This window comes from Megascapheus bottae, chromosome 18 (assembly GCF_031878675.1).
Source record: "Megascapheus bottae isolate mThoBot1 chromosome 18, mThoBot2.hap1, whole genome shotgun sequence".
NCBI lineage: Eukaryota > Metazoa > Chordata > Mammalia > Rodentia > Geomyidae > Megascapheus > Megascapheus bottae.
In genome coordinates this window covers 10,718,251-10,742,178 of record NC_143526.1, presented here as the reverse complement: position 1 = coordinate 10,742,178, position 23,928 = coordinate 10,718,251, and the positions used below count along the sequence as shown (strand labels likewise).

The 23,928-nt window shown below is 42.3% G+C and overlaps 1 protein-coding gene and 1 pseudogene across 1 annotated transcript in view; both read left to right on the top strand.

The window, feature by feature from the left end:
- The first annotated feature begins 1,755 nt into the window (after positions 1-1,755).
- The window catches only part of Pygb (glycogen phosphorylase B), a 44,894-nt gene continuing 22,721 nt past the window's right edge, over positions 1,756-23,928 (top strand). The window contains exons 1-2 of the mRNA XM_090351900.1: positions 1,756-2,100; positions 16,917-17,018. Of these exons, the coding sequence (XP_090208026.1) occupies positions 1,858-2,100; positions 16,917-17,018 (345 nt within the window). The 5' untranslated portion in view covers positions 1,756-1,857. The remainder of the gene's footprint in view (positions 2,101-16,916; positions 17,019-23,928) is intronic.
- Positions 9,687-11,429, top strand: LOC150050091 (cyclin-C-like; annotated as a pseudogene).

Sequence of the window (23,928 nt, the reverse complement as noted above, 5' to 3'; positions counted from 1 at the left end):
TAATACATTATAGTGAGGTATAAGCCACAATGGAGTATTATTTAGCCATAATGAAGGAAAGTCATTCATTTTCAGGAGAAAAGACGACTGCCTAGGGAAAGCAACACTTCGGTAATCATCAACTGTCTTCAAAGGTACAGACATTGGCCTTAAGTTAAATGGGGAAAATTGGGGGCAGTAGATGAGTAAAGGTATGTATAGTTAAGTCAGTCTCAAGTCACACTTGGTTGTCTCTGGGGTGTCTCTGGGGATAGAACAAAAAGAAGTTGCCAGAATTTTTGACTGTCTTCAAGATGATGTGAAAGCATTGCCTTTTTGGAAGATAGTTTGCCTTCCAGCAGAAGATGCTTATCGGTGAATCTGGTCTTTCCTGGAGCCCAAGGTGGTTGCAAAGTGACTGTAGCAGAGACTAAGTCAGATCAAAGGGCACATATACAAAGGTAGAGGGCTTTTAGTTCATTCGCAGGGCTCAGCAAAAGCATGTTAAGTTGTTTCTTACACTTTCAGTACTTGTTGAAAGTAATGTAAACTTCCTTTTCGCCACACTTATCCTTATGTAAATTTCCTTTTTGCCACACTTATCCTTCCTCACAGGTTTTGGGGTTACAGGACTGTATATAAGCCTAGCCCTTTTTCTTTTTTTCTTTGGAAGCTTCCTTTGGAATCTACTTCCTAGAGAAGTATGAGTGTTCACAGGCAACCATCATTTTTATGACCTCTCCAAAATTGCCCAATCAAACTAGGATTGCTTCAGCATCCCTAGCCTCCAGCCAAGTCAGACACCCCCCCCCCCCTGCAGTCAGTGACTGAAATGTGATCTGGTTGGCTCTAGAATCCCTCGGATATATAGTTTAGGAGTAAATTACAGAGGGAAGCTAATGGCACAGTGGAGCTTAGGTGAAGCTCACATAAGACACCTCTATGTGCAGAGATCCAACAGATCAGGTCTGCAGGAGAAGCCATATTCAGACACCACACTTGAAGCTACCTGGAATGATGTGGAGGAGGCTACCATTTCTGTCAAAGGGACTGAGCTCCTGTTGCCAGCTCACTGATTCCTTCTTTCTACTCTGTCACTGGATGCTGGGGTTAGAGTGCATCATGAAGCCCATGTTTTGAACCAATGTGTGCTGGTGTGTGGTTTCTCAGTGAGGATTCTGTGGTCACTCAGAGGAGGAGCGATAATGGTTCTTAGTGGTGGCCTCAGTGTGCCCTCATGCTCCTGTCTACTTGCTGCTGGTTTTCCCCAAGGCTGTCACCCTGGTCTGGATTGGCAGTTAGATTGCGTTTTTCCTATAGTGGTATTTTCAGAGCTCACCCTCCCCCCCACCTCAACTCAAGGGACTGGGTCCACTACACGGTGGAGGTTAACATTCACCATGAGTCGGTCACACAGCTCATCCAGGGCGCTCTTAGGGTCATCCGGTGACCTTGTGCTGGGTGAGGGTCTCTAGCCCCAGAAACTCCATAAGGTCCCTGGACAGTGGGGTTCTTCTCCTTGACTGCCCCAGGAGAAGCCTGGAATGGCTTCCCACTATTTTCCCCATAAGGTAAATATAAGCGAAGGCCAAAGTGGGGTGTCATTTCAGATTGCCATTTGGTCCTCATCTTGCCCTAGTCCAGGGTTAATACCCATCCCTGGGGGCACCGCCCCATAGACAGCTGGAAGCCCCGCCCATGCCCTGGTCCCCGCCTCCACTGCGTGGCCCCGCCCCCCGCGCAGAGCGCAGGCGTGGCCGGGTCCAGCCCGCAGACGCCGCAGTCTCCCGGCGGCCAGAGACGCGGCCGCATCCCTGGTTGAGGGTATCTCCTCGCTGCTCTCCTCCACGCCGGTAGTCTTCCGCGTCGGCCAGCGCGATGGCGAAGCCGCTGACGGACATGGAGAAGCGGAGGCAGATCAGCGTGCGCGGCCTGGCCGGGCTGGGCGACGTGGCCGAGGTGCGGAAGAGCTTCAACCGGCACCTGCACTTCACGCTGGTCAAGGACCGCAACGTGGCCACGCCTCGCGACTACTTCTTCGCGCTGGCGCACACGGTGCGCGACCACCTGGTGGGCCGCTGGATCCGCACGCAGCAGCACTACTACGAGCGCGACCCCAAGGTGAGGCGGCCGCGTCGGCCCCGGGGCCACCCCCCTCCTTCCCCTCATCCCGCCGCGCCGCTGCCCCGCCCCTGCTGAGGGCTGCCGGGGCTCCGGGACCCCGCGCGCCACCCCCTCCGCGCGCCACCCCCTCGGCTGCGTGAGGTGACCCGGAGCCACACAGCCTCCCGGAGAGACCGGCGCACGTCGGCGCGGCGGGTTGCGGTGCGGGTCTCCTCGGAGGGGGTCCCTGCACACACCCACAGCCCACACTCTTCGCACCCGGGAGGCTGGTCTTCGGGTGGGCGCTCTACCTCCTCCTCCACATTTCCCCTCCGTGGGGGGGGGCGGTTCAAGCCTGCCCGGGACCCCCGCCCCGCCCCACCCAGCGGATTCGCCTCTCGCCCGGGGGGCGTCCGCCGCACCACCGGGCCTTCTGTGCTCCGGGAGGCGGAAGTCTGCGGGACCTTTCCGCTGGGAGCTCGCGCAGGGCCGGCCGGGGAAGGGAGGGTCCGACTGGATGGCGAATCGCGAGGCCTGAAGTCCCCGGTGAAATGTTCTGGCAGGTTTTTAGTCGCGCCTTCGCCGGGATGGCTGCAACTGTCGATGCTTTCTTTCTCTCACCACCCCCACCCCCCCTTTTATTTTTTTGTTATTTTTTGGAGTTTTTTTGAGGCAGCAAGAGGGGTCTGGAACTAGGCCTCTTAAAGTTTTCTGGGCTGGAAGGTGATGAGGTCGGTCATCTGCAAGGAATTATGGGGGTTGGTTTTGGCAAGCCTGGCAAGAAGAAAGTGATTGTGATGCCTGCTTAAAATGAGAGAGAGCCAACAAAGTTCAGAGATGGGGTGCACTGTCTTTTGTCTTTGAGGTTCTTACACAGTCTCTGAATACTTGGGTTAAAGTTCACAAAGATTGCTTTAGTAATTGTTAACTTTTTATAGTTTGTAAACCACACAATACAATAGAAGAAGAAAGTTCCTGATACTCTTCATTATTATTCAACCATGTTAAGATGTTAGTTTCCTTCCAGATCTTTCTCTGGCTCGAAGTATCACACATGTAATACCCGTATGTTGCACAGTGTGGTGGCTTTTCTGTTCATAAACATGTCACTTTTTCATTTAAAAACAGCAGTTCCAAGTCAGTTGTGTTTTCAGTTTGAAGGGTGTATCATAATCTCAGACAGCCTCCTGTTGTCATTTGTTTTGCTCTTGACCATACAGAGTTGTCTCTCTTATACTAAGGTAGAGTGGGAACTGACAAGGAGAAAGACACACTTGCAGGTCTGAGGCCACTTAGCAAAGATTTGATTTGCAGAATTCATCTGAGTACAGGGCAGTTGCTTTGTTGATGGTATTTTAGAGTATTTTTGTAGGGCATTAAGGTATGTTTGATACTTGCCAAGAGTAAGATTGATTGCTTTATCAAACTCCACGGGGTTTTCTTTATTTTATTTTTTTCTAAAATAAAGACAGTAACACGGACAGAATTTTTAGCATATCAATTAGACTTCTTCCTATTTAGTATGCAAGACAGCTTAGGGAGAAGTGGCTCCAAATGGCTAAGACAGGTTATTAAAACAACAGCTTAGGACAACTGCCAGGGAAACTGGCCAAGAGGTAGTGGCCTCCCCAGAATTCCCTGCTAATGGAAGAGCTCTGATAAACAGATTCATTTGAATTGTCCAGGCATCGGATGACAAGTACAGAGCTTTGCTTGCACATTCAAGGTCATTGCCCAGGAGCCAGAGGACACTTAGAGCTCCTGAAGTGATGGGCCCAAGGATGAAGGACGTCACAGAATCAGCTCCTCTATCAGAACCGGTTTCCCTGTTCTCAGTGAGAGGTCCCTCTTGGGTTGTCTATTGCTGTGGCCGTCTGTGGAAATGTAGAAGTTACGTGTTTGCTTAGGAAGGGGCCTGAAACTAGCCTGGCAGGGCTTATGAGGGGAAGTAGCTTCCAATAAAAACTTGCACAGCCAAGCCAGGCGCTGTGGTTCAAGCCTGTAATCCTAGCTACAAAGGAGGCTGAGATTTGATGATCAAGGTTCAATGTCAGCCCAGGCACAAAAGGACCCTTATCTTATCTCCAATTAACCTCTAGAAAATGGGAAGTGGGGCTTGGCTTAAGGTGGTAGCCTTGAGCTGAAGAGCTCAGGGACAGCCCCCAGGCCGAGTTCAAGCCCCATAACCCACACACACACACACACACACAAAAATTGCACAGCCATCCTTCTCACCTGGCCTGAGACCCAGCCCCAGGGACTTGAAGCACCACATTTCAGACTGCATAGTTATATTTGATCGAACAAGTATTTTTATTATTTTTGTCTTTAAAAATTACTTGAGGGCAAACTAGAAAATTGATAAGCATTTAGAAAAAGTTAATCTCACCACCTAGTAAAGACATGTTTTGTGTTCTCTCTCCCTATATATTTTTTTCTGGCACTACTGGGGTTTGAACTCAAGGACCTTCTACTTAGTAGGTAGACCCTCTATACTGATAGTAATTTTGGTTTTTAACCACATAAACTAGCATTGGGTTGAATCTATTGTTTCATAACTCTTTTCGTTCTTTATTTTTAGTAACGGCAGAAATAAACTTGAGAGCATAGAAGAAGGTTTTTGTTTTGTTTTGGAGACAAGATTGCTATGTAACCAAGGCTGAACTTACAGTCTTGCCTCGATTTTTAGATTACAGAGGTGATGATTACCACCTTTCAGAAAATTTATTTCAAACAACCCACCTAGCCAGTCAACAAGTAAAAAATTTTGGCTAAAAATGAAAGCTCTGAGCCAGGTGTTGGTGGTTCATGTCTATAATCCTAATTACTTAGAAGATCTGAAAATTATGGTTCAAAGCCAGCCTAGTCAGGAAAGTCTGGGAGATTCTTATCTTCAATTAAACACCAAAAAAAGCCAGAAGTGGAGCTGTTGCTCAAGTGGGAGAGTGCTAGTCTTGAGCAAAAAAAAAAAAAAAAAAAAAGGTCAGGGACAGTGCCCAAGCCCTGAGTTCAAACCCTAGGACTGGAAGGAGGAAAAAAGAGTCTATACTTAGCAAGAGGAAACACTTGTGGAGTAGTCTGAAGTCAGGTCTGAAATGGTAGTCCCTAGAATTCTTTACAGCTTAGAGGTGAAAGCGCTGTGAGGCAAGGGAGGATTCTGTATGAGTCAAACTCCTTTACAATTCTTTTTTCTGGTGCTGGTGATTGAACCTGGGACGTTGCACCTACTTGGTAAGTGCTTATTAACACTCTTACACCATTAACCTCAATCTCCATTTAGTCCTGGTTTTACCACTCATTTTCTCCTACTGTGGATTAGAGTGGATTTTTTTGAAAAACAGGTTCTCTGTAGCTCATGTTAGCCTGGAACTCACTTTATATCCCAGGCTGGCTTTGAATTTTCTACCCTCCGACTTCAACCTTCCAAGTGCTGGAAGTATATTTCTTTACCTCAGATATTTTTCATTTTGTGTCACATAACAAAGCAGTTTATAAATATCTTCTATCAATGTTACCCCTTTCAACATTTTCATTCACCCCTCCCAACCCTCCGATTCCCCCCCCCTCAATCTTTAAAATGAAAGGAGGTAAGCTACATCTACTTGAGATTTCTGGCCATTCTAATATGTTACAGTTTTGGATTTGCTCATAAATATTTCCAGTTTAAATTAACATTCTATCTTCATCCAGAAACAGTTTATTGCATCTTCTTAGCAAGGTGCAACAAAGGGTTTAGATTACTGAAGACCCTTCAGAGAAGTTGGGATGAGACAGGAAGAGTAGACCTTGCAAGGTCAGGATACAAAATGTCATCATGACTCTCAAAGCACATGACAGACAGTGCCCATTTATGGGAGTCACCACATCCCGTGGGCACTTCTGGAATGCACAGATGCTCACCTTCTTCCAGGGGTCTGGTACAAAGTGGTTGCCAACACACCATACTTTTTTTTTTTTTGCCAGTCCTAGGCTTAAGCTCGGGGTCTGAGCATTGTCCTTGGACTTTCTCAAGGCTAGAACTCTACCACTTGAGCCTCAGCACCATTTCTGGGTTTTTCTATGTATGTAGTACCGAGGAATCGAACCCAGGTCTTTGTGCATGCTTGGCAAGCACTCTACCACTAGGCCAAACTCCCAGCCCACTCCATACTTTTGCAGTGGATTTGTTGATCAGTTATAATATGGATCTATAAACTTAGGCCAATGGTAGTAATAGATTCTTGGAAAAACAGCTTTAATATGGGGCCCAAACTGCTTGCTGTCTTAGGTATTTCTCATAAGATAATCACAATGAATATGACTAGTTTTACAGCCTGGATGAACCCAGGAGATGAAGATAATCCAGAGCAGTATTTAACAACCACAGCTGTTCTGGGATCAGTTCTGAGATTTTCTTTTGTCTAGTCAGTGGTAAGACTAGCTGCTTAAGGCTTTTTAAAATTCCTTCTAGGTGTGATGTATTTCCACTTGCATGGCTGATGTCGATCTTGAGTCCTGTGAGTAGGCTTCCCTGATCACAGATAACTCAGTTATTTTCCCTGATTGAGGCTGATAGTGGGCAGCTGTTTCAGATTACTGATAACCCTGACTTCAGTCAAGTGTAAGGTAGAGTTAACCCATTATTTACTAGGTATGGAGTCTAACCTGTATGTACCATGCTTTTCCTTAGGACACAGTCTAGCCTCTGGACACTGTTGATTACTGTTTGCATGCAGATTACTGTCCATCATTCTGGATGTTTTTGTGAAGATTTCTTTTTGGAGGGGTGGTTAACATTAAAATCAATGTATATGTTGTTTTTTTTTTTTTTCATTAAAAACTGGTTGCCACTGACTAGGTATCCTGTAATTCAGTTTAATTCTTTTTTTTCTGTCGGTCCTGGGGCTTGAACTCGGGGCTTGGGCGTTGTCCTTGAGCTCTTCATCTCAAGACTATTGCCCTACCCCCTTGAGCCACAGCACCACTTCCAGTTTTCTGGTGCTTAATTTGAGATAAGAACCTTATTGACTTTAGTTCCTGGGCTGGCTTTGAACAGTGATCCTCAGATCTCAGCTTCCTGAGTAGCTAGGATACACTCGTGAGCCACTGCATCTGGCCTCAGTTTAATTCTTGACTGTCCACATGGAGTTAGCATTAGACACCACAAACCTGTTCCATTTAGATGCCAGTCACAAGTTAGTGCTTTGATTCTGGGGTTTTTCAATTTTCTAGGGCTGCTCACAAAACCTAGAGAAGTGCCTTACTTATATCTATTAGACTGTTATGAAGTGTACAACTTAGGAGCAACATAGAAAGATGGGCATAGAGCAAGGAATGAGATAGGGCTTTGGAATGTCCTTGGTCTACAGGTGTTCCTGTACGTGGTCACTAATTTGGGAGCTATCCTTCCTCAGTTGAGGATAATAGAGGTTTCATCTCTTTGCACAGATTAGTTAAACCATTGGCCATGAATGATTGATTGACCCTCAGTTCCTGTCTTAAACAAGATTGATTCAGTCTTTAGCCATTGATGATTAATTTGACTCTCCCCCTTCTGGAATACTGTCAGGTAGTCCCAATCCAGAATTCATTACTTAATCAAACCACCTGAGCCAGTTACCCTGGCAAGCATCATCCATTGTACCATAACTAGTTCTTTGGGTACTATATCCACTTCTCTCTGTGTGTGTATATGTGTACTCTCCTCTCTCTCTCTCTCTCTCTCTCTCTCTCTCTCTCTCTCTCTCTCTCTCTCTCTCTCTCTCTTCCTCTCTCTCTCTCTCTCTCTCTCTCTCTCTCTCTCTCTCTCTCTCTCTCTCTCTCTCTCCTCTCTCTCTCCTCTCTCTCTCTCTCTCTCTCTCGGCTTGAACTCAGGGCCTAAGCATTGTTCTTGGGCTTTCTCAAGACTAGAACCCTACCACTTGAGCCACAGCACCACTTCCCAGCTTGTTCTATGTACATGGTACTGAAAAACCCAAGGCTTCAGGCATGCTAGGCAAGCACTCTACCACTAGGCCACATTCCTAGCCCTCATTGGTTATTTTTAGTGGTGTTCTTGTTTTCCTGTCCTAGTTCCCCTGAACTGCAGTCTGCCTGCTGTAAGCTATCTGTTGTTTCTGGGATTACAGATATGTGCTACCATGTCTAGCTTCCTTCTGTGGAAGTGAAATCTTCCAGACTTCTTCCTCCAGGCCAGCCTGGCACTATAATCTTCCTAATCTCCGCCTTCTACATAATTTGGAACGACAGGCATGCATCTTGCACTAAGCTATGGATTGAGAAGTGGTCTAGGGGGAATGGGGAGACCTGGGGGGGGGGGAACAAGAGAGAACTCTTCTGTCCATGCTATCTTGGAACCATGATCCTCCTTATCTCAACCTTCCAAGTAGCTAGGATTATAGACAAGAGCCATTAGCTGTCTCACAAAATTTTAAATGACTTTCTATTAAAAATTTGTTTTGGAGTGGGGCGCCCTGGCTCACGCCTGTAATCCTAGCAGCTCAGGAGGCTGAGATCTGAGGGTCACCGTTCAGAGCTAGCCTGGGCACTAAAATGTCCATGAGACTCTTATTTCCATTTTATTACCAGGAAACTGGAAGTGGCACTGTGGCTCAAGGGGTAGGACAGTAGCCTTGAGCTGAAGAGCTTGGAGGCAATTCCCAGGCCCAGAGTTCAAGTCCCATGACTAATAAAAAAAATTGTTTTGGTGCTGGGGATTGAAGCTTTAGGGCTAAGCACACTGTTGCTGACTTATACCCACAGTACTTTGCATGATATTTTTCATAATTTTTTATTGTCTTGGATGCAGATATTTTAAACATGCATTGTAGAGTTGAGTAGAACTGTTGGAAATGTGTTTCCTGACAGCAGAGGTCAGATGACCATGCTTGGAGTGACACCAGCCACAGTGGCCTCTGGGAAACGGGCCCTTTCCTGGTTTGGTTTTATAGACCCCAGCAACAGCTTGCCTTCTTAAAGGAGCCCTATATAGTCACCAAAGCACACCACAGAAACAAGTAGCCATGTACACAGTACCTGAATTACATGACTTTTTACAGATTTTGTTTTATATGATTATAGACCTTTTAAAGTTGCAAGAAAAGACAGTTCTTCACTTTTCATCCCCTAGGCTCCTCCCCAAATGGTAAATGTTTAACATAATTAGATCACCTTGTCTGTTGCTCTAGGTCTAAATATATTTTTTCTGCTGAATCATTTGAATGCTATTTGCAGCCTTGATATCTTTTTACCCCTAAACACTTCACTGTGTCCTAAAAATTAGGTTCTTACACAATTAGTACGTAGTATTGGGTGTTTAAATGCTGGATGTTCACCCTGACACGATGCTTCCATCTGAGCATTCTGTCCAGCTTCACTAGCTGCCACCTTGTAAGAAAAACAAGTAGGATTGGGGATGTGGTTCAAGTGGTCCAGTTCACTCCCCAGTATCACCAAACAAATCCAAACTCTCAACAAATTCTGTCTTTTAGATTATCCTTTTAAAAAACTTTTTAAAAAAATTTTTCAATTAAAGAGTCAGCTGGCAGGAATCAGTGACTCGCACTACTAATCCTAGCTCCTAAGGAAGAGGAGATCTGAGGATTAATGGTTTAAAGTCTGGGTAGATGGTAGACTTTTGCCTCTACTTGATCAGCAAAAAGCTGGAAGTGGAGGTATGGTTGATTTCTGCATTTTGTTGGGTAAGCCAGTTTGATAGTTTCTACTTTAAACTGTCTTAAGGAAACTGGAAAAAACAAAACCCCAACAACTGAGGAAATAATGGAAGTTCTTATAGCAAATTGCAAAATAAAGACCCTAAGTACACAGCATCTTGTAGCACTGAAGTCCAGTGCTCAGAGTTGAGCAGAGCCTATAGCAGTGCTTGGCCTGTTGCTCTCCCATTGCAGTCTTCTTTGGATGGTAGTGTCCAGTGTCCTTTGATAGATAGTATTCAGCAGACCTGGGGACCACACTGCTGCCCTGCTTTTACACACAGCACTACTTGAAAGGTTGCATGGTGTTAAACTTAGGAAGATGGAAAAGAATTGAATGTTTAAGTCTAGGCTCAACATTTTATGCCTCAGTGACCAGTCCTTATAAGTACATGTAATCATACTTTTGGATAGCAACTGTTAAGACTTGGCTTTTCCTGGTGCTAGATAAGCGTTAGACATTTTGAGCCTGGCACTAGTGGCTCATGCCTGTAATCCTAGCTACTTAGAAGGCTGAAATCTGAGGATCACACTTCAGAGGCAGCCAGCCTAGGGAAGGAAAGTCTGTGAGACCTCCTGTCCCCAATAAACTATTCAGAAAAAGGCTGCAAGTGGCACTGTGGCTCAAGGGGTAGAGTGCTAGTCTTGAGCAAAAGAAGCTCAGGGATAGCACCCAGGCCTTGAATTCAAGACTCAGGACAAGAAAAAAAAATTGAAAGATTAAGCTGTGACACCTTTAAAAATACATACTTTTGATTCAGATCCCGCAGCGTGGTTGCCAGGCTGGTCGCGTCTGTGGTCGCTCCATGGGCCGCCCCCCTGGCTGGTGCTGTTTCATCAGGGAGAACTGTATTCCATGGCAGGGAACTTTTGGCAGAGCTCCCATTATTTACACTAAATTTTGGATAAACAACATCTATTGAAGGAGCGCCAAAGGGATTTAAAATTTCTCTCAGAAGAGTATTGGAAGTTGCAAATATTTTTTACAAATGTTATCCAAGCATTAGGTGAACATCTTAAATTAAGGCAACAAGTTATTGCTACTGCTACAGTTTATTTCAAGCGATTCTATGCCAGGTATTCTCTGAAAAGTGTAGATCCTGTATTAATGGCTCCTACATGTGTGTTTTTGGCATCTAAAGTAGAGGAATTTGGAGTGGTTTCAAATACAAGGTTGAATGCTGCTGCTACTTCTGTATTGAAAACTAGATTTTCATATGCCTTCCCAAAAAAATTCCCTTATAAGATGAATCATATATTAGAATGTGAATTCTATTGACTAGAACTTATGGATTGTTACTTGATAGTGATCATCCTTATAGACCTTTGCTCGAGTATGTGCAGGACATGGGCCAAGAAGGACATGTTGCTTCCCCTTGCATGGAGAATAGTGAATGATACCTACAGAATGGCTCTTTACCTGCTGTATCCTCCTTTCGTGATAGCTCTAGCTTGCCTACATGTGGCCTATGTTGTACAGCAGAAAGATGCAGGGCAGTGGTTTGCTGAACTTTCTGTGGACATGGAAAAGATTTTTGAAATAATCAGGATTATTTTAAAACTGTATGAGGAGTGGAAGAATTTTGATGAGAAAAAATGGCTATTGTTCTTAGTAAGATGCCGAAACCAAAAACTACCTGGAAACAGAAATCCTGAGTGTAGCCTAGAGCTACAAGATGCCACAGTCACTGGTACTTTCAGCTTTAGGAAATTTTCTGATTTAAAGATTTGCTGTAAGGACATATGATTTTATTATGCCATTACACAACAGTTTTGTTTGTATGCTTGTTTTTTTGGAAGAACACTTTTGGTTTCCCTGAATAGTAGAAATAAGAATTTTATATGTTAGGTTTTAATTTTATAGGAAATTTGTTCAGAAAAAAAGGTGTAATCTCTCTGTTGAGTGATACCTGTAATAATAATGAAACCCCATACACTAATTTAAACTTTTTGAGTGTAATGGACACTAACTTTTAGACTGCTTGTTATGTGTTAGGGCAAAAAGTTACAGAAGAATAAAAACATAAAACCAGAAAGAAAAAAAAAACCCTAGCAAAACATACTTTTGGGGCCAGGAGTTTGGCCTAGTGGTAGAGTGCTTGCTTAGCATGCATGAAGACCCAGGTTTGATTCCTTCATACCACATATATAGAAAAAAGCTGGAAATGGTGCTGTGGCTCAAGTGGTAGAGCTCTAGCATGGAAAAAGCCGAGGACAGTGTTTAGGCCCTGAGTTCAAGCCCCAGGACTGGCAAAATAAATAAAAATATAAATACATACTTTTAGGAAAAGACAAAATTTGACCATATTCTTGAGTAGTTAACTGTTCAGAAAATTTCTTGGGAAGAATTTCAAGATAAATGGGGGATAAACAGGCCTCCTGTATCAGAAATTCTCCCCTCCTGGCTTTCACTTTCCCTAGTTTCCGCTACCCATGGTAAGTTGTGATATGATGTTCAATGGGAAGTTCCAGATGTAAATCCATGTGTTTTAAATTGTGTATTATTCACAGTGCTGTGATACCATCTTGCACAAATCCAATTTTGCCTGAATCAAGAGTCATTCCTGTGTTCAGCAAGTGCACACCATATATGCCCATTAGTCATATGGTCCTTTCACTTGTCATGGTCTTTTGCAGTATTGCGGTGCTTGTGCTTGGCCCCAAAGCACAAAAATAGTAAAGCTGGCTATTTGAATATGTTAAGCAAAATTGTAAAGTGTTTCTTTTAATTGAAAAGATGAAAGTTCTTGACTTTAGAAAAGAAAAAATGTATGGTGTCACATACCTATAAACTCAGGAGGTTGAGATCTGAGGATTGCAGTTCAAAGCCAGCCTGAGTACTACAGTCGATAAGACTTTTTTTTTTTGGGCGGGTCAAGGGGCTTGAACTCGGCGTAGGCACTGTCCCGAGCTCTTCAGCTCAAGGCCAGTGCCCTACCCTTAAGCCAAGCTCCACTTCCCATTTTCTAGAGGTTAATTGGAGATATGACTCTCAGGTCCTTTTGTGCCCGGGCTGGCTTTGAACCTTGATTCTCACATTTCAACCTCTTGAGTAGCTAGGATTACAGATGTGAGCCACCGTGCCCATTCCTGGACTTGTAAGACTCCTGTCTCACACCACCAGAAAACTGGAAATGGCTCTGTGGCTCAAGGGGTAAGGCTGTAGCCTTGAGCTGAAAATCTCAGGGACAGCGCCAAGGCCCAGAGTTCAAGTCCCACGACCAAAAAAAAAAAAGTTAGACATTGAGGATGCTGAGATCTATAGCATAGTAAGGTATTTTTGAGAGGCCATGTTCATAGACAATGTAGCATATTTATTTTTGTCAAATAGCAATATTATTTTCCAAGTATTGCTATTAATCCCTTACTATATTAAATATATCTGAATGCATAGGGCCAGAAGTGTATGCAAATTTGGAATATTCGTATACTTCATCATTCCAAAGGTTTTCATGTGAGCAATATTTAGCCTACGTAGGATTTGGTAGTTTCAGGCATCCTTGAGGATTTTGGAACTGATCCCCATAGATGAGGGAAGTACCAATGCATAGGAAAAGGGAAATGACTGTGTGTAAACACTTAATTGGCAGTATCTTCTTAAGCAGCTGGGTTCTAGTTGGCTCAGTATATTTTTCTATTTGTCAGCAGACTGTTTGGACAGAGTCCATGCTTCCTTTGCACCATGTAGACCCCATAAAACAATAAGTTGGTTGGTCAAGTGCAGTGTAAATACAGTGCAAGGTGATGGAAGTCATTGAGAAGCAATGGACTGTGAGCCATTGCAACAGCAGGTGTACTGTGAGGACTTGCTAATTGCTCTGTAGTAGGTCTTGTGATTTAAAGGCTATTGGAATTTGGGTGGAAATTTAGAAGACAAACATCTAAATGATCTGAAAAGGAAAATCAGGTAATCAAAGACTGAACTTCTTTTGTAATCCTATCTTTTTTTTTGTCTTTTTGGATAAGTATGTGCTTATGAGTTCCTTAGATGTTGGTGTGATTTAGTGCAAAAGGGCAATGGCCCAAGTGGTAGAGCACTACTTGCTAGCAAACATGAGCCCCTGAGTTCAAACCCCAGTTATTCCAAAAACAAAAAGCAACCCACAGCAAGTTGAGCATGATGGTATGTGCTTGTGTTCCCAGCTACTTGAAAGGTGGAGGCAGAGTCTAAGAGTTTCCAAGCAATATAGTCAGATCTGCTCTGAGGAAGAAAAAAAAAAACCTAAAACGGAAATAAAAACAGAATAAATGTATTAACAACTAATTATGAATAATTTGTAAATATATTTTAGATTAAAAATTAGCATATGCTAGCTATATAAGGGGGGGATTTCATTGTGACATTTCCATGTGTATTTATGGTGTATTTCAACCAGTCCTCATCACTCTCTTTACCCCACCCCCTTCTTCTTAATTCAACTTTAAGAGGTTTCGTTGTTCAGTTTCCACATTTGCTGACAAATAATTTCAACAGTATCCATCCTCTTTCACCCTCCCTCTCACTAGTACATACCCCTACCCCAGAGCCTGTTCCTCTTTCCCCTCCTTCCTGTCCCCTAGAATTAACAGCTTTCATTAAAGCTCTTTATGCAGTTTTCATATGTAGTTGCAATGACTCTCCCCTTCTCCTTATAGTCATTTCTATTTTTATCCATATGCATGTACATACACACATAGATACACATATACACATGCAAGTACATGTATGTATGTCTTCTAGGTCTAGCTTCCACAAATGAAGGAAAACATACCAAATCGTGTGTGTATGTGTGTATGGTATGTATTGTGTATATATATATATATGCATATATATGTATGTATGTGCATCTATGTGTTTGTGTGTGCACCCTGGGACTTCAACTCAGGGCCTGAGGCTCTCATTTGTTCCAGGTTGGCATTCTACCACTTGAACCGTACTTCCCACTTCCAAGTTTTTAACTGATTAGTTGAAGATAAAAGTCTCTTGGATTTGTCTTGCTGGCTGGCTCTGAACATGGGTCTTCAATTCTGTGTCCTGTGTCCTAAGTAGCTAGAATTATAGGTGTGAGCCACTAGCACTGAACTAATATATATTTTTTAATTTGGCCTATCTCAATCTAATGTATTTTGTGTTAATAATGAATAACTTTATTATCATTAAACATGAATAATTGTTAATTATGTATTAATTATGTGACTATTGATATTAATATTGCATTAATCTTGTATTCTACTCTTTACTGAAATCATTTATTAATTCCAAAAGCCTAAGCATGGCATAAGCCCTGATGCTGTGTTAATTTCTTCTTGTCTTTTATGACCTTGATTTGATGAGTACTGGTTAGGCATTGTATAGCATATCCTTTAGTTGGGTTTGTCAAATACTATCTGGTGATTCATGTGGAGTTAGTATGGGGACAGACCCCAGAGTTCTCTCCATATTACATCCCAGTACCTTATCAGTATGACTGGGTTTCTTTGCTGTAATGTTACTGTAGCTAGCTCACTTTCCAGGTTACCACTCTGGGCCTAGGCAGAGTCTCATCCATCCTCCTGTGTGGGGAATTCAGCTCAGTCTCTAGCAGTGAATGTTTGGCTGTTTTTACAGTCACTGTGGAGATCAGGAAGTATTTGTGGCCTATGTGAAGTCTATGCAGGGGCTATTACTCCTGTTGCTTTACCATTTGCTTTAGTGTTCAGCCATGGCTGTCACTTCCCTTGGTTGTTATTGTGGGATCTCAGAGTCGTAGTTGTTGTTCTGTTCAATCTGTCAGTTAAAGTTATTCTGTAGAGAAGGTTTTTCCTAGGCCTTGCCTTTAATGGCACAACAGGGAGCAGTAGAAACTGAGCTATGGGTAGTTGGAACTAAGTAAATACCCTTTTCTTAAGGCAGAAAGCAGTTTCTAGAGGAATAGCAAATGCCTTGAAAGGAATTGATTGAACAATCCAGTTTTTAGGGGCATTCATTAAGAGGTTCTACTTTAGAATTCACAAGGTTGTCTTGGGTCCCAGAACAGGCAGTGTTTGTGATTCTCTGCACTCACTGAATGGGACTGAGGTAGAGGACAATGGAGTGTAACCAGTCTGGCCTGGCATGTTAACAGACTTCAGTCTTTGCTCCCCACATATTAGTTCAGTATATTCTGGTTTGCAAAATTGTGGGAAGAAGACAGGAAACTATTGTGCTTCTCTTCTGGGTGATCAGTCAGGTAGATAAGAGAACTCCACTGAAAGCTTCCTCTGTGCTGGGAGGGGAGCTTGCCACAGGCTTTTCAGCAAGTCTGAGCACAGGTCTGAGCTCCAGCTGTAGCTCTTGGAGCTCTGCTTAGTTCAGGGAGCAGTCTGTGTGGCAGCAGTTATATAGTACCTCACTTAGCATGGAAGTCTTCCCTCCTCCTCCACTCCCCACTCAACTCATCTGCAGGCAAATAACTGCCTAGTGCTTCCATTCAGCCACCAGCATCTGCTAACTGCACTGATTTAAAAAAAAATTACTTGAAAATGTGATGTACAGAGGGGTTACAGTCAGGTAATAAGTACATTTCTTTTTGAATTTGTCACCCATCCCTCATTTTCTCCCACCTCCCCCACCAACTCCCTACCCCCTCTACTGATGTTTATTAAAATAGTACTTCACATGTGTTTCAAAGCTGTGCTCAGGCTGAGTGACACATACTTGCATTATCAGCTACTCTGGAGGCTGACATCAGGAAGATCAAAATGTGAGGCTAGTTGAGGCAAAGAAAAAGCCCAGGGTGACTCCATCTCGGTCAGTTGGTGATGTACACCTGTCATCACAGCTATGTAGAAGGCATAAATAAATAAAGGACCGAGAGCGTGGTTCAAGTAGTGGAGAGTGCCTGCATAGCAAGCATAAGGCCCTGAGTTGAAATTCCAGTACTGCCAGAGGATGAAGGAGGACTTGTGTATTCAGGGTTTTCCCTTTTTGTCATTGTTGTTTTTCCCCTACATGTCAGGGAAATCTAGTGTCTTTCCACTGGGGATTTGATCATGGGAATGTACGGTGCATTTAAAGGTGGCTGCCCTGGCAGGTGCAGGGTCAGTGTGGATGGATGGAAGGGGAAGTCTTGGTGCCTCATGAATTTGCTCATGGCCCAGCCCTCCTGGTATGGGAAATCTAAAAGCCTTCCTTTCCTTTCACAGCGCATTTATTACCTGTCCCTGGAATTCTACATGGGCCGAACGCTGCAAAACACAATGGTGAACTTGGGCCTGCAAAATGCTTGTGATGAAGCCATTTATCAGGTACTGGGGTGGCAGGGGCTTCTGGGTATTTTCTTGTGGCATATTGAAGTCTTAATACAGTCTCAGACTCAAATGCTATGTCAAGATTTGCTTCCCCTGGGGAAGAGGCAGAGTGTTGTATTATGTTCTCCCCTTTTGCAGGAGAATGGGTTGGTGAACCATGTTCCTCTTGTTCAAGGGGATAAGTAAGGATAAAATGAGGGGTGCAAAGACAGGATGAATCCTAATGTTAAGATTTAGGAGTTTCTAAAAACCATTGTACCCCTAACTCCAGATTGAAAACATGATAAAAGTTTTTGGTACTGTTCATTTCTATTTTTTGAATCTGGTAATTCACTTGTGGTTTTCTTCATCCATCCAAGGCAGCCTCCCAAGCTCACTGTACTTTCTAAGTAAGCAAGTGCTCCTCTCATGGGAATAAATGTCTCCTTTCCTATAGCCTCCCTTTGTGCTTCATCTCTGCACAGATGATTTCTGGCCTTTGGCAGAGCCATACCGATGTTTCCTCTTGGTTTTCCCCAGCACGGTGCTGCCTCATTGTCACAAATGTGGAAGGCCTTCAGAGAGGGGAGGGGTGGTTTTCCTGCTAGCACCCCACTCCTGCCTTGGTTGTTGTTGTGTTTGAGGAGCTTGGGAACTTTGTTGGGACCTAAATCCAGCCATGAACATGAGGTGATTTAGCCCTGCTGAGGACTCCTACCTCTTCCTCCATGGCTTTGTTAGTCAATTACAACTTGGTTGTGACAAAACACCTGAGAAAAAAATCAACTTAAAGGTTTATTTTAGCTCATGGTTTTGGAATCTCATTGAACCTGAGGTGAGGATGTTATCATGGTGGCAGGAGCTTGTGGTAGAAGCGAATGCTTAACTAGAAGTAACTAGATGTTAATAATCTCATAGAGATAGATAATCTCATAGCAGAGAGAGAACAAGCTGGGACAGTGATGAATTAATACCCTTCAGGGCATGCCCCCATTACCTGCTTCCTCAACTAGACTCCACCCCATAATAGTCCATTCATCTGTGAACCCATCAGTGAATTCATCCGTAGAAGAGATCGAAGCCCTCATGATATAGTCACCTCTCAAGGTCCCACCTGTGATGTTGCTACATTGAGCACCTAAGCCTAAAACATAGTCTCCTGGGGATATTCTTCCTTACACAGATGATAGCAAAGACTTAGAGGACAACAGCAGCTGGAGCATGGCATTTCATTTGGGGCCACAAAACAGAACCAGGCATTTCCCCTAACCTGGAAAACTATTGCTGAAAATGTTTTACCAAGATTAAAGATTACCTTTTTAGTGATACTAAGATTTGAATTCCAGTCCTTACTTGGTTTGTCTGCTCACTCACTGGCTTTCTATCTCTTGAGCTACATCTCCAGCCTGGCTTTCTGCTGGTTATTTTGGAGTTGGAGTCTCACAGACTTTTCTGGGCAGGCTCAAACTGTGATCCTTCAGACCTCAGCCTTCTGAGTAATTAAGATTACAAGCAAATCAGCCATCAGATCTGCCCTTTTATAGTATTCTGTAACTGTCACTACCATTCATCTCCAGAAAATCTTCATTTTCTTACACTGAAATTCTAGACCTAATTCAACTGTGACTTCTTCCTATTTCCTTCTCCTCAGGCTTTGAAAACTAACATTTTAATTTTTATTAATTTGTTCTACTCTAGGTGTTTCATAAGAATGGAATCATATGCTGGACACTGGGGGCTCAAAACTGTAATCCTGAAATCTGATTATTAGATTTTGAGCCAGCTCTGGCAGACAAATCTATGTGATTCTTACATCTAGTTAACCAGCAAAAGAGAGAGAGGGGGTGGGGGGAGAGGGAGAGACACAGAGAGAAAGCGCAAACTAGAAGTAGAAATATACAGTTATGAGGGAAAAAGCCAAAGGACCAAGTTCAAGCCCTAGTAACATTACCAGAAAGAAAGGTGGAATCATAGAACGTATATCCTTTTGTGATTGGCTTATTTCACATAGCAAAATGCCCTCTTTATCTGTGTTCTAGCTTGTGTTAGTACTTCATTGATTTTTTTTTTAGGCTGACTAATTTTCAGTGATATATAACTACTGTGTTTTTTCATCTTCAATCATTGAGAATAATGCTACCATGAATGTGGTGTTCAAATACTTCTCCAAGACCTTGCTTTTAATACTCTGAGAGATGGATGAGTGGATCATGTGATTCCTGTCCCATTTAACATTCCTTCTAAAAATGTACAAAGAATATTTTATTTCCATATCCTCACCAGTGAAAATTCTTCTCTCCCCCCTCTTTTCTTCCCTTCCCTCTCTCTCTCTCTGTGTCTCTCTCCTTTGCTGGCCCTCTGGACCTGGGCACTGTCCTTGAGCTTTATTGCTCAAGACTAGCACTTCACTCTTGGCTTTTTTGTGATTAAAGATGAGTCTCACAGACTTTGCTGCCTAAGCTGGTTTTGAACTCCAGTCCTCAAATTTCGCCTTCTAAGTAGCCGGGATTACAGGAATGAGCCACTAGTACCTTGTTTATAGTGTGATTTTCTTTGCCATTTACCTAATTATTAGTGATGTTAAGCATGTATTTGTATGTTTACTGCCTATTTGTATATCTACTTTGAAAAAATCAGTTCAGGTATATTTTAAAATTAGGGTATTTTAAGAGTTTTCTATCCATTTTGGATATTTATAGCTTGTTAAATATGTGGTTAGCAAATGCTTTTTTCTATTGTATATTAATTTTCTACTCCATTGATAGTGTCCTTTGGTTCACAACATTTAAAAACTTTTATGAAGTCCTGCTTGTGTTTTCATGTTTCCTTTGCCTTTGGTGTCACACATGATTAGTTTTTTGTTGTTCTTGTTGTTGCTTGTTTTTTAAGGAAAGTATACCAAAACAATTCAACAGAGAACAGCAAGTGATGCTGGATATTTGGTATTTACATGCAGATGAAAAGAGTTGAACACCTACCTCACATCACCATCACAGATTAGCTCAAAAGGGATCAGGTTAACCAAAAGAATAAACCTTGAAACTCTTAGAATATGTAGGAAGAAGCAATGGTTTCTTAGGCATGATGTCAAAAGCATAAAATAAAAGACACGACACATTGGACTTCAGCAAAGCTTAAAACTGATGTTCACGCCTATAATCCTAGCTACTCAGGAGGCTGAGATCTGAGGATTGCAATTCAAAGCCAGCCCGGGAACTAAAGAACCTGAAAGTCTTTTTTTTTTTTTTTGCCAGTCCTGGGCTTGAGCTCAGGGCTTGAGCACTGTCCTTGGACTTTCTCAAGGCTAGAGCTCTACCACTTGAGCCTCAACACCACTTCCGGCTTTTTTCCTATATATGTGGTACCGAGGAATTGAACCTGGGTCTTCGTGCATGCTAGGCAATCACTCTACCACTAGGCCAAACTCCCGGCCTCTCTTTTTTAAATAATTTTTTATTGTGATTAATAGAAGGGTTACATTGTATTCACCAGATAGAAGGTGCATAACTTCACAAACATTGATACCCTTTCTCATGACATGGTCCCCTTTTCCCTCCCACCCTCCCCCTGCTTATCTTGATTTCCCCCTTCCCTATCCAATAACAAATAACCAATTAAGCACATATAAAATATATCAGATAACAAGGTGAAAAATCGTAACAATATGAGATAACCAATGGACGGCAAAAGAAATGAGGGATAACATAGTACATTAAGGACAACAGTCACTCATTATATGGCTTTTAGAACCTAAAACTCTTATCTCCAATTAACCACTAGAAAATGGGATGTGGAGCTGTGGCTCCAGGGGTAGGGCAGTAGCCTAAAAAGGAGGAGGAAAGGGAAAAGACACACTATACAAAATGGAGAACATCTGGTAAATCCTAAATCTGAGCTGGATGCAGTAGCTATTCCTGTTGTCCCAGCTACTTGGGAGCTGGAAAGAGAGGATTGCTTGAGCCTGGGATTTACAGGCTAGACTAAGGTAACACAGTGTGACAATGTGTTAAAAATAAACGAAAGGTCTAATAATATAGATTGTGTATCCAGATCTGATAATAGTTTGTGTATTACAGCTCAAAAATGAAAAGACAGTGAGCTTAAAACGAGTGATGGTCTTTTTTTTTTTTTAAATTACTTCCAAGGCCATTGTCTTCTGTTTTGTAAATAAGAAAAATGTTACATAGAAGATGTCTTCAGAGAAGGTAGAGGAGAAAGAAGACTTTCTTTTCACTTACACACAATTAGACCAATTGTCAAAGATGCCAGTACATTAGATAATTTGATTCAGTAGACTACCTGAGTTATTTTCATCACAATTATTTTCAGAGGTTATTATAGTAGCACAGAATATATCTAAAGTTTTTTTGGATGAGTTCTAGGCTAAATTTATTGCTATTCTTTTCAGGTTTATGATGCCATTAACTCTTTGCACATCTCTACAGAAAACATTGTTTGATAGCTTCCCTAATAGCCTATAGAAATTGACTGCATTATGAAAATATCCATGTTTTCTGTTACATAGCAGTTGTGTTTGAGAGAAGCCAAGAGGAACTGCCTACTTTTTCTATCTTGTTATCTTTTCTAAGATTTTGTTATCTTTTCTAAGACTTTCACTAGAGACTTTAGGTAAAAAACTGTTCTCATAAAATCTTCCAAAGAAACTACATTTTATAACACCTGCTTCAGATAAGTGTTAAAAAAAACAACAGTCTTCCAACTGTTTCTTCCTGTATCATCATGTAGCTTTAGTATAGATTGCTCAAAATTCTTAAATAGTAATTGTTATCCTTGTTTTGAAAACCACAAGCAGCAGTAGGTCTTCATGGTATCTTAGTGAAACGTGTTCAGTGGATTAGCAGTTGTCCCAAGGGTTTCTCACTAATCTTTCTGGCTATCTCTCACATATACGGTAGGATAATACCTTATTTTTTATTGTATTTTATTGTCAGGATAATGTGTAGAGGGGTTACGGTTACATTCGTCAGGTAATGGGTACATTACTTCTTGAACCTCGATACCCCTTCTCATGTTTTTGTCCCCCATTCCCTTCCCTTATCCCCTCCCAATTGAAATAAACTCTAGGATATGGACACAAGAGGTTTATCTTTGTGATTATTGTTCTTAATGAACTCTGAAATTATTTTTCTGGGTTTTTTTTGTTTGTTTTTGTTTTGTGCCACTCCTCTGCTTAAGCTCAGGGCCTGAGCACTGTCCTTGGATTTTCTCAAGGCTAGAACTCTACCACTTGAGCCTCAGTACCACTTCTGGCCTTCTTTTCTATGTATATGGTACCAAGGAATCGAACCCAGGTCTTTGTGCATGCTAGGCAAGCACTCTACCACTAGGTCAAATTCCTGGCCCCCTATTTCTTTTCTCTTTTTTTTTTTTTAGCAGTCCTGGGCTTGAGCTCAGGACCTGAGCACTGTCCTTGGACTTTCTCAAGGCTAGAGCTCTACCACTTGAGCCTCAGCACCACTTCTGGCTTTTTTCTATATATGTGGTACCGAGGAATCGAACCCGGGTCTTCGGGCATGCTAGGCAAGCACTTTAACCACTAGGCCAAACTCCCAGCCCTCTTTTCTCTTATAGTGAGTTTCATGTCATTACTGTATCTGACTTTGTGACCTGGTATATTGTATATACATAAATATATACATACACGTTTATAATAAATGTATAACATATATACATTTATTGGTTTCTTTGAAATAGGGAAGGGGGGAAACAAAACAAGAAGTTCTTAAATGCACATTTTTTCAAGTTAAAAATGGTCAACAAGTACATTAAAAGATGTTCTTTATTATCAGTACCAAAGAAATGCAAATTAAAACCATGCTACTTCATGACCACTAGAATGACATAAAGACAGAAAGATAGAGGACAATTGTTGTTAAAGATACAAAAGTGGAGCCAGGTGTGGTGGCTCACGCCTGTAATCCTAGCTACTTAAGGGACTGAAATCTGAGGATCACAGTTCAGAGTTAGCCTGGGCACTAAAGTCTGTTAGACTCTTATCTCCAATTAACTACTTGAAAACCGGAAGTGGTGCTATGGCTCAAGGGGTAGGGCAGTAGCCTTGAGCTGAAAGGACAGCATCCAGACCGAGAGTTCAAACCCCATGACTGACAAAAAAAAAAAAGATACAAAAGTGGAGTTCTCATATACTGCTGCTGGTATGATCAGAAGACACAGTTATTGTCATTTTGGAAAATAATCTGGCAGTTACTTAACAAGATAAACATGGAATTACCATTAAACCTAGCAATTCCACTCCAAGGTATATGCCTGAGAGGGGTATGAACATATCTACACATAAAATGTACATGAATTTCATAGAAGCATAAGATATTAGTACTGCACGGCAGGGATGAGGATATAGCTCAATTACAGAGAGCTTACCTAACATACACAAAGCTCTGGGTTCAATCCCGAGAAGCCTCTCAGTAAAAGCAATAACATGTTGATACAGGCTTGCATAGATGAACCCTGACATTATGTACTTGAAAGCTGGCCATCGGAGGTCCCATAGTAAGTGTTTGCATATAGATATCTGCAGGGAACAATTCAGAGAGACAGGAAGTGGGAAAAGATTTCCTTGGTGTTAACAAACTTAAAAGGGTTGCTCACCCTTCTTTTCCTAATTGGCTCATATCAGATGTACAGGAATGAAGGGATGCATTTTCATATCTCCACACATTACCACTTTATTTCAGTCAGTTCTACCCCTTATATAATACTAAGTTTAATATTGGGTTTTATTTATTTATTTTTTTGCATTTTTTATTGTAATTAGTAAGAGGGTTACATGATATTTGCCAGATAGAAGGTGCATTAATTCACATACATTGATACCCTTTCACATGTCTTGGTACCCATTTCCCTCCCCCTCCCACACCCCCCACCCATCTTGGTTTTCCCCCCTTCC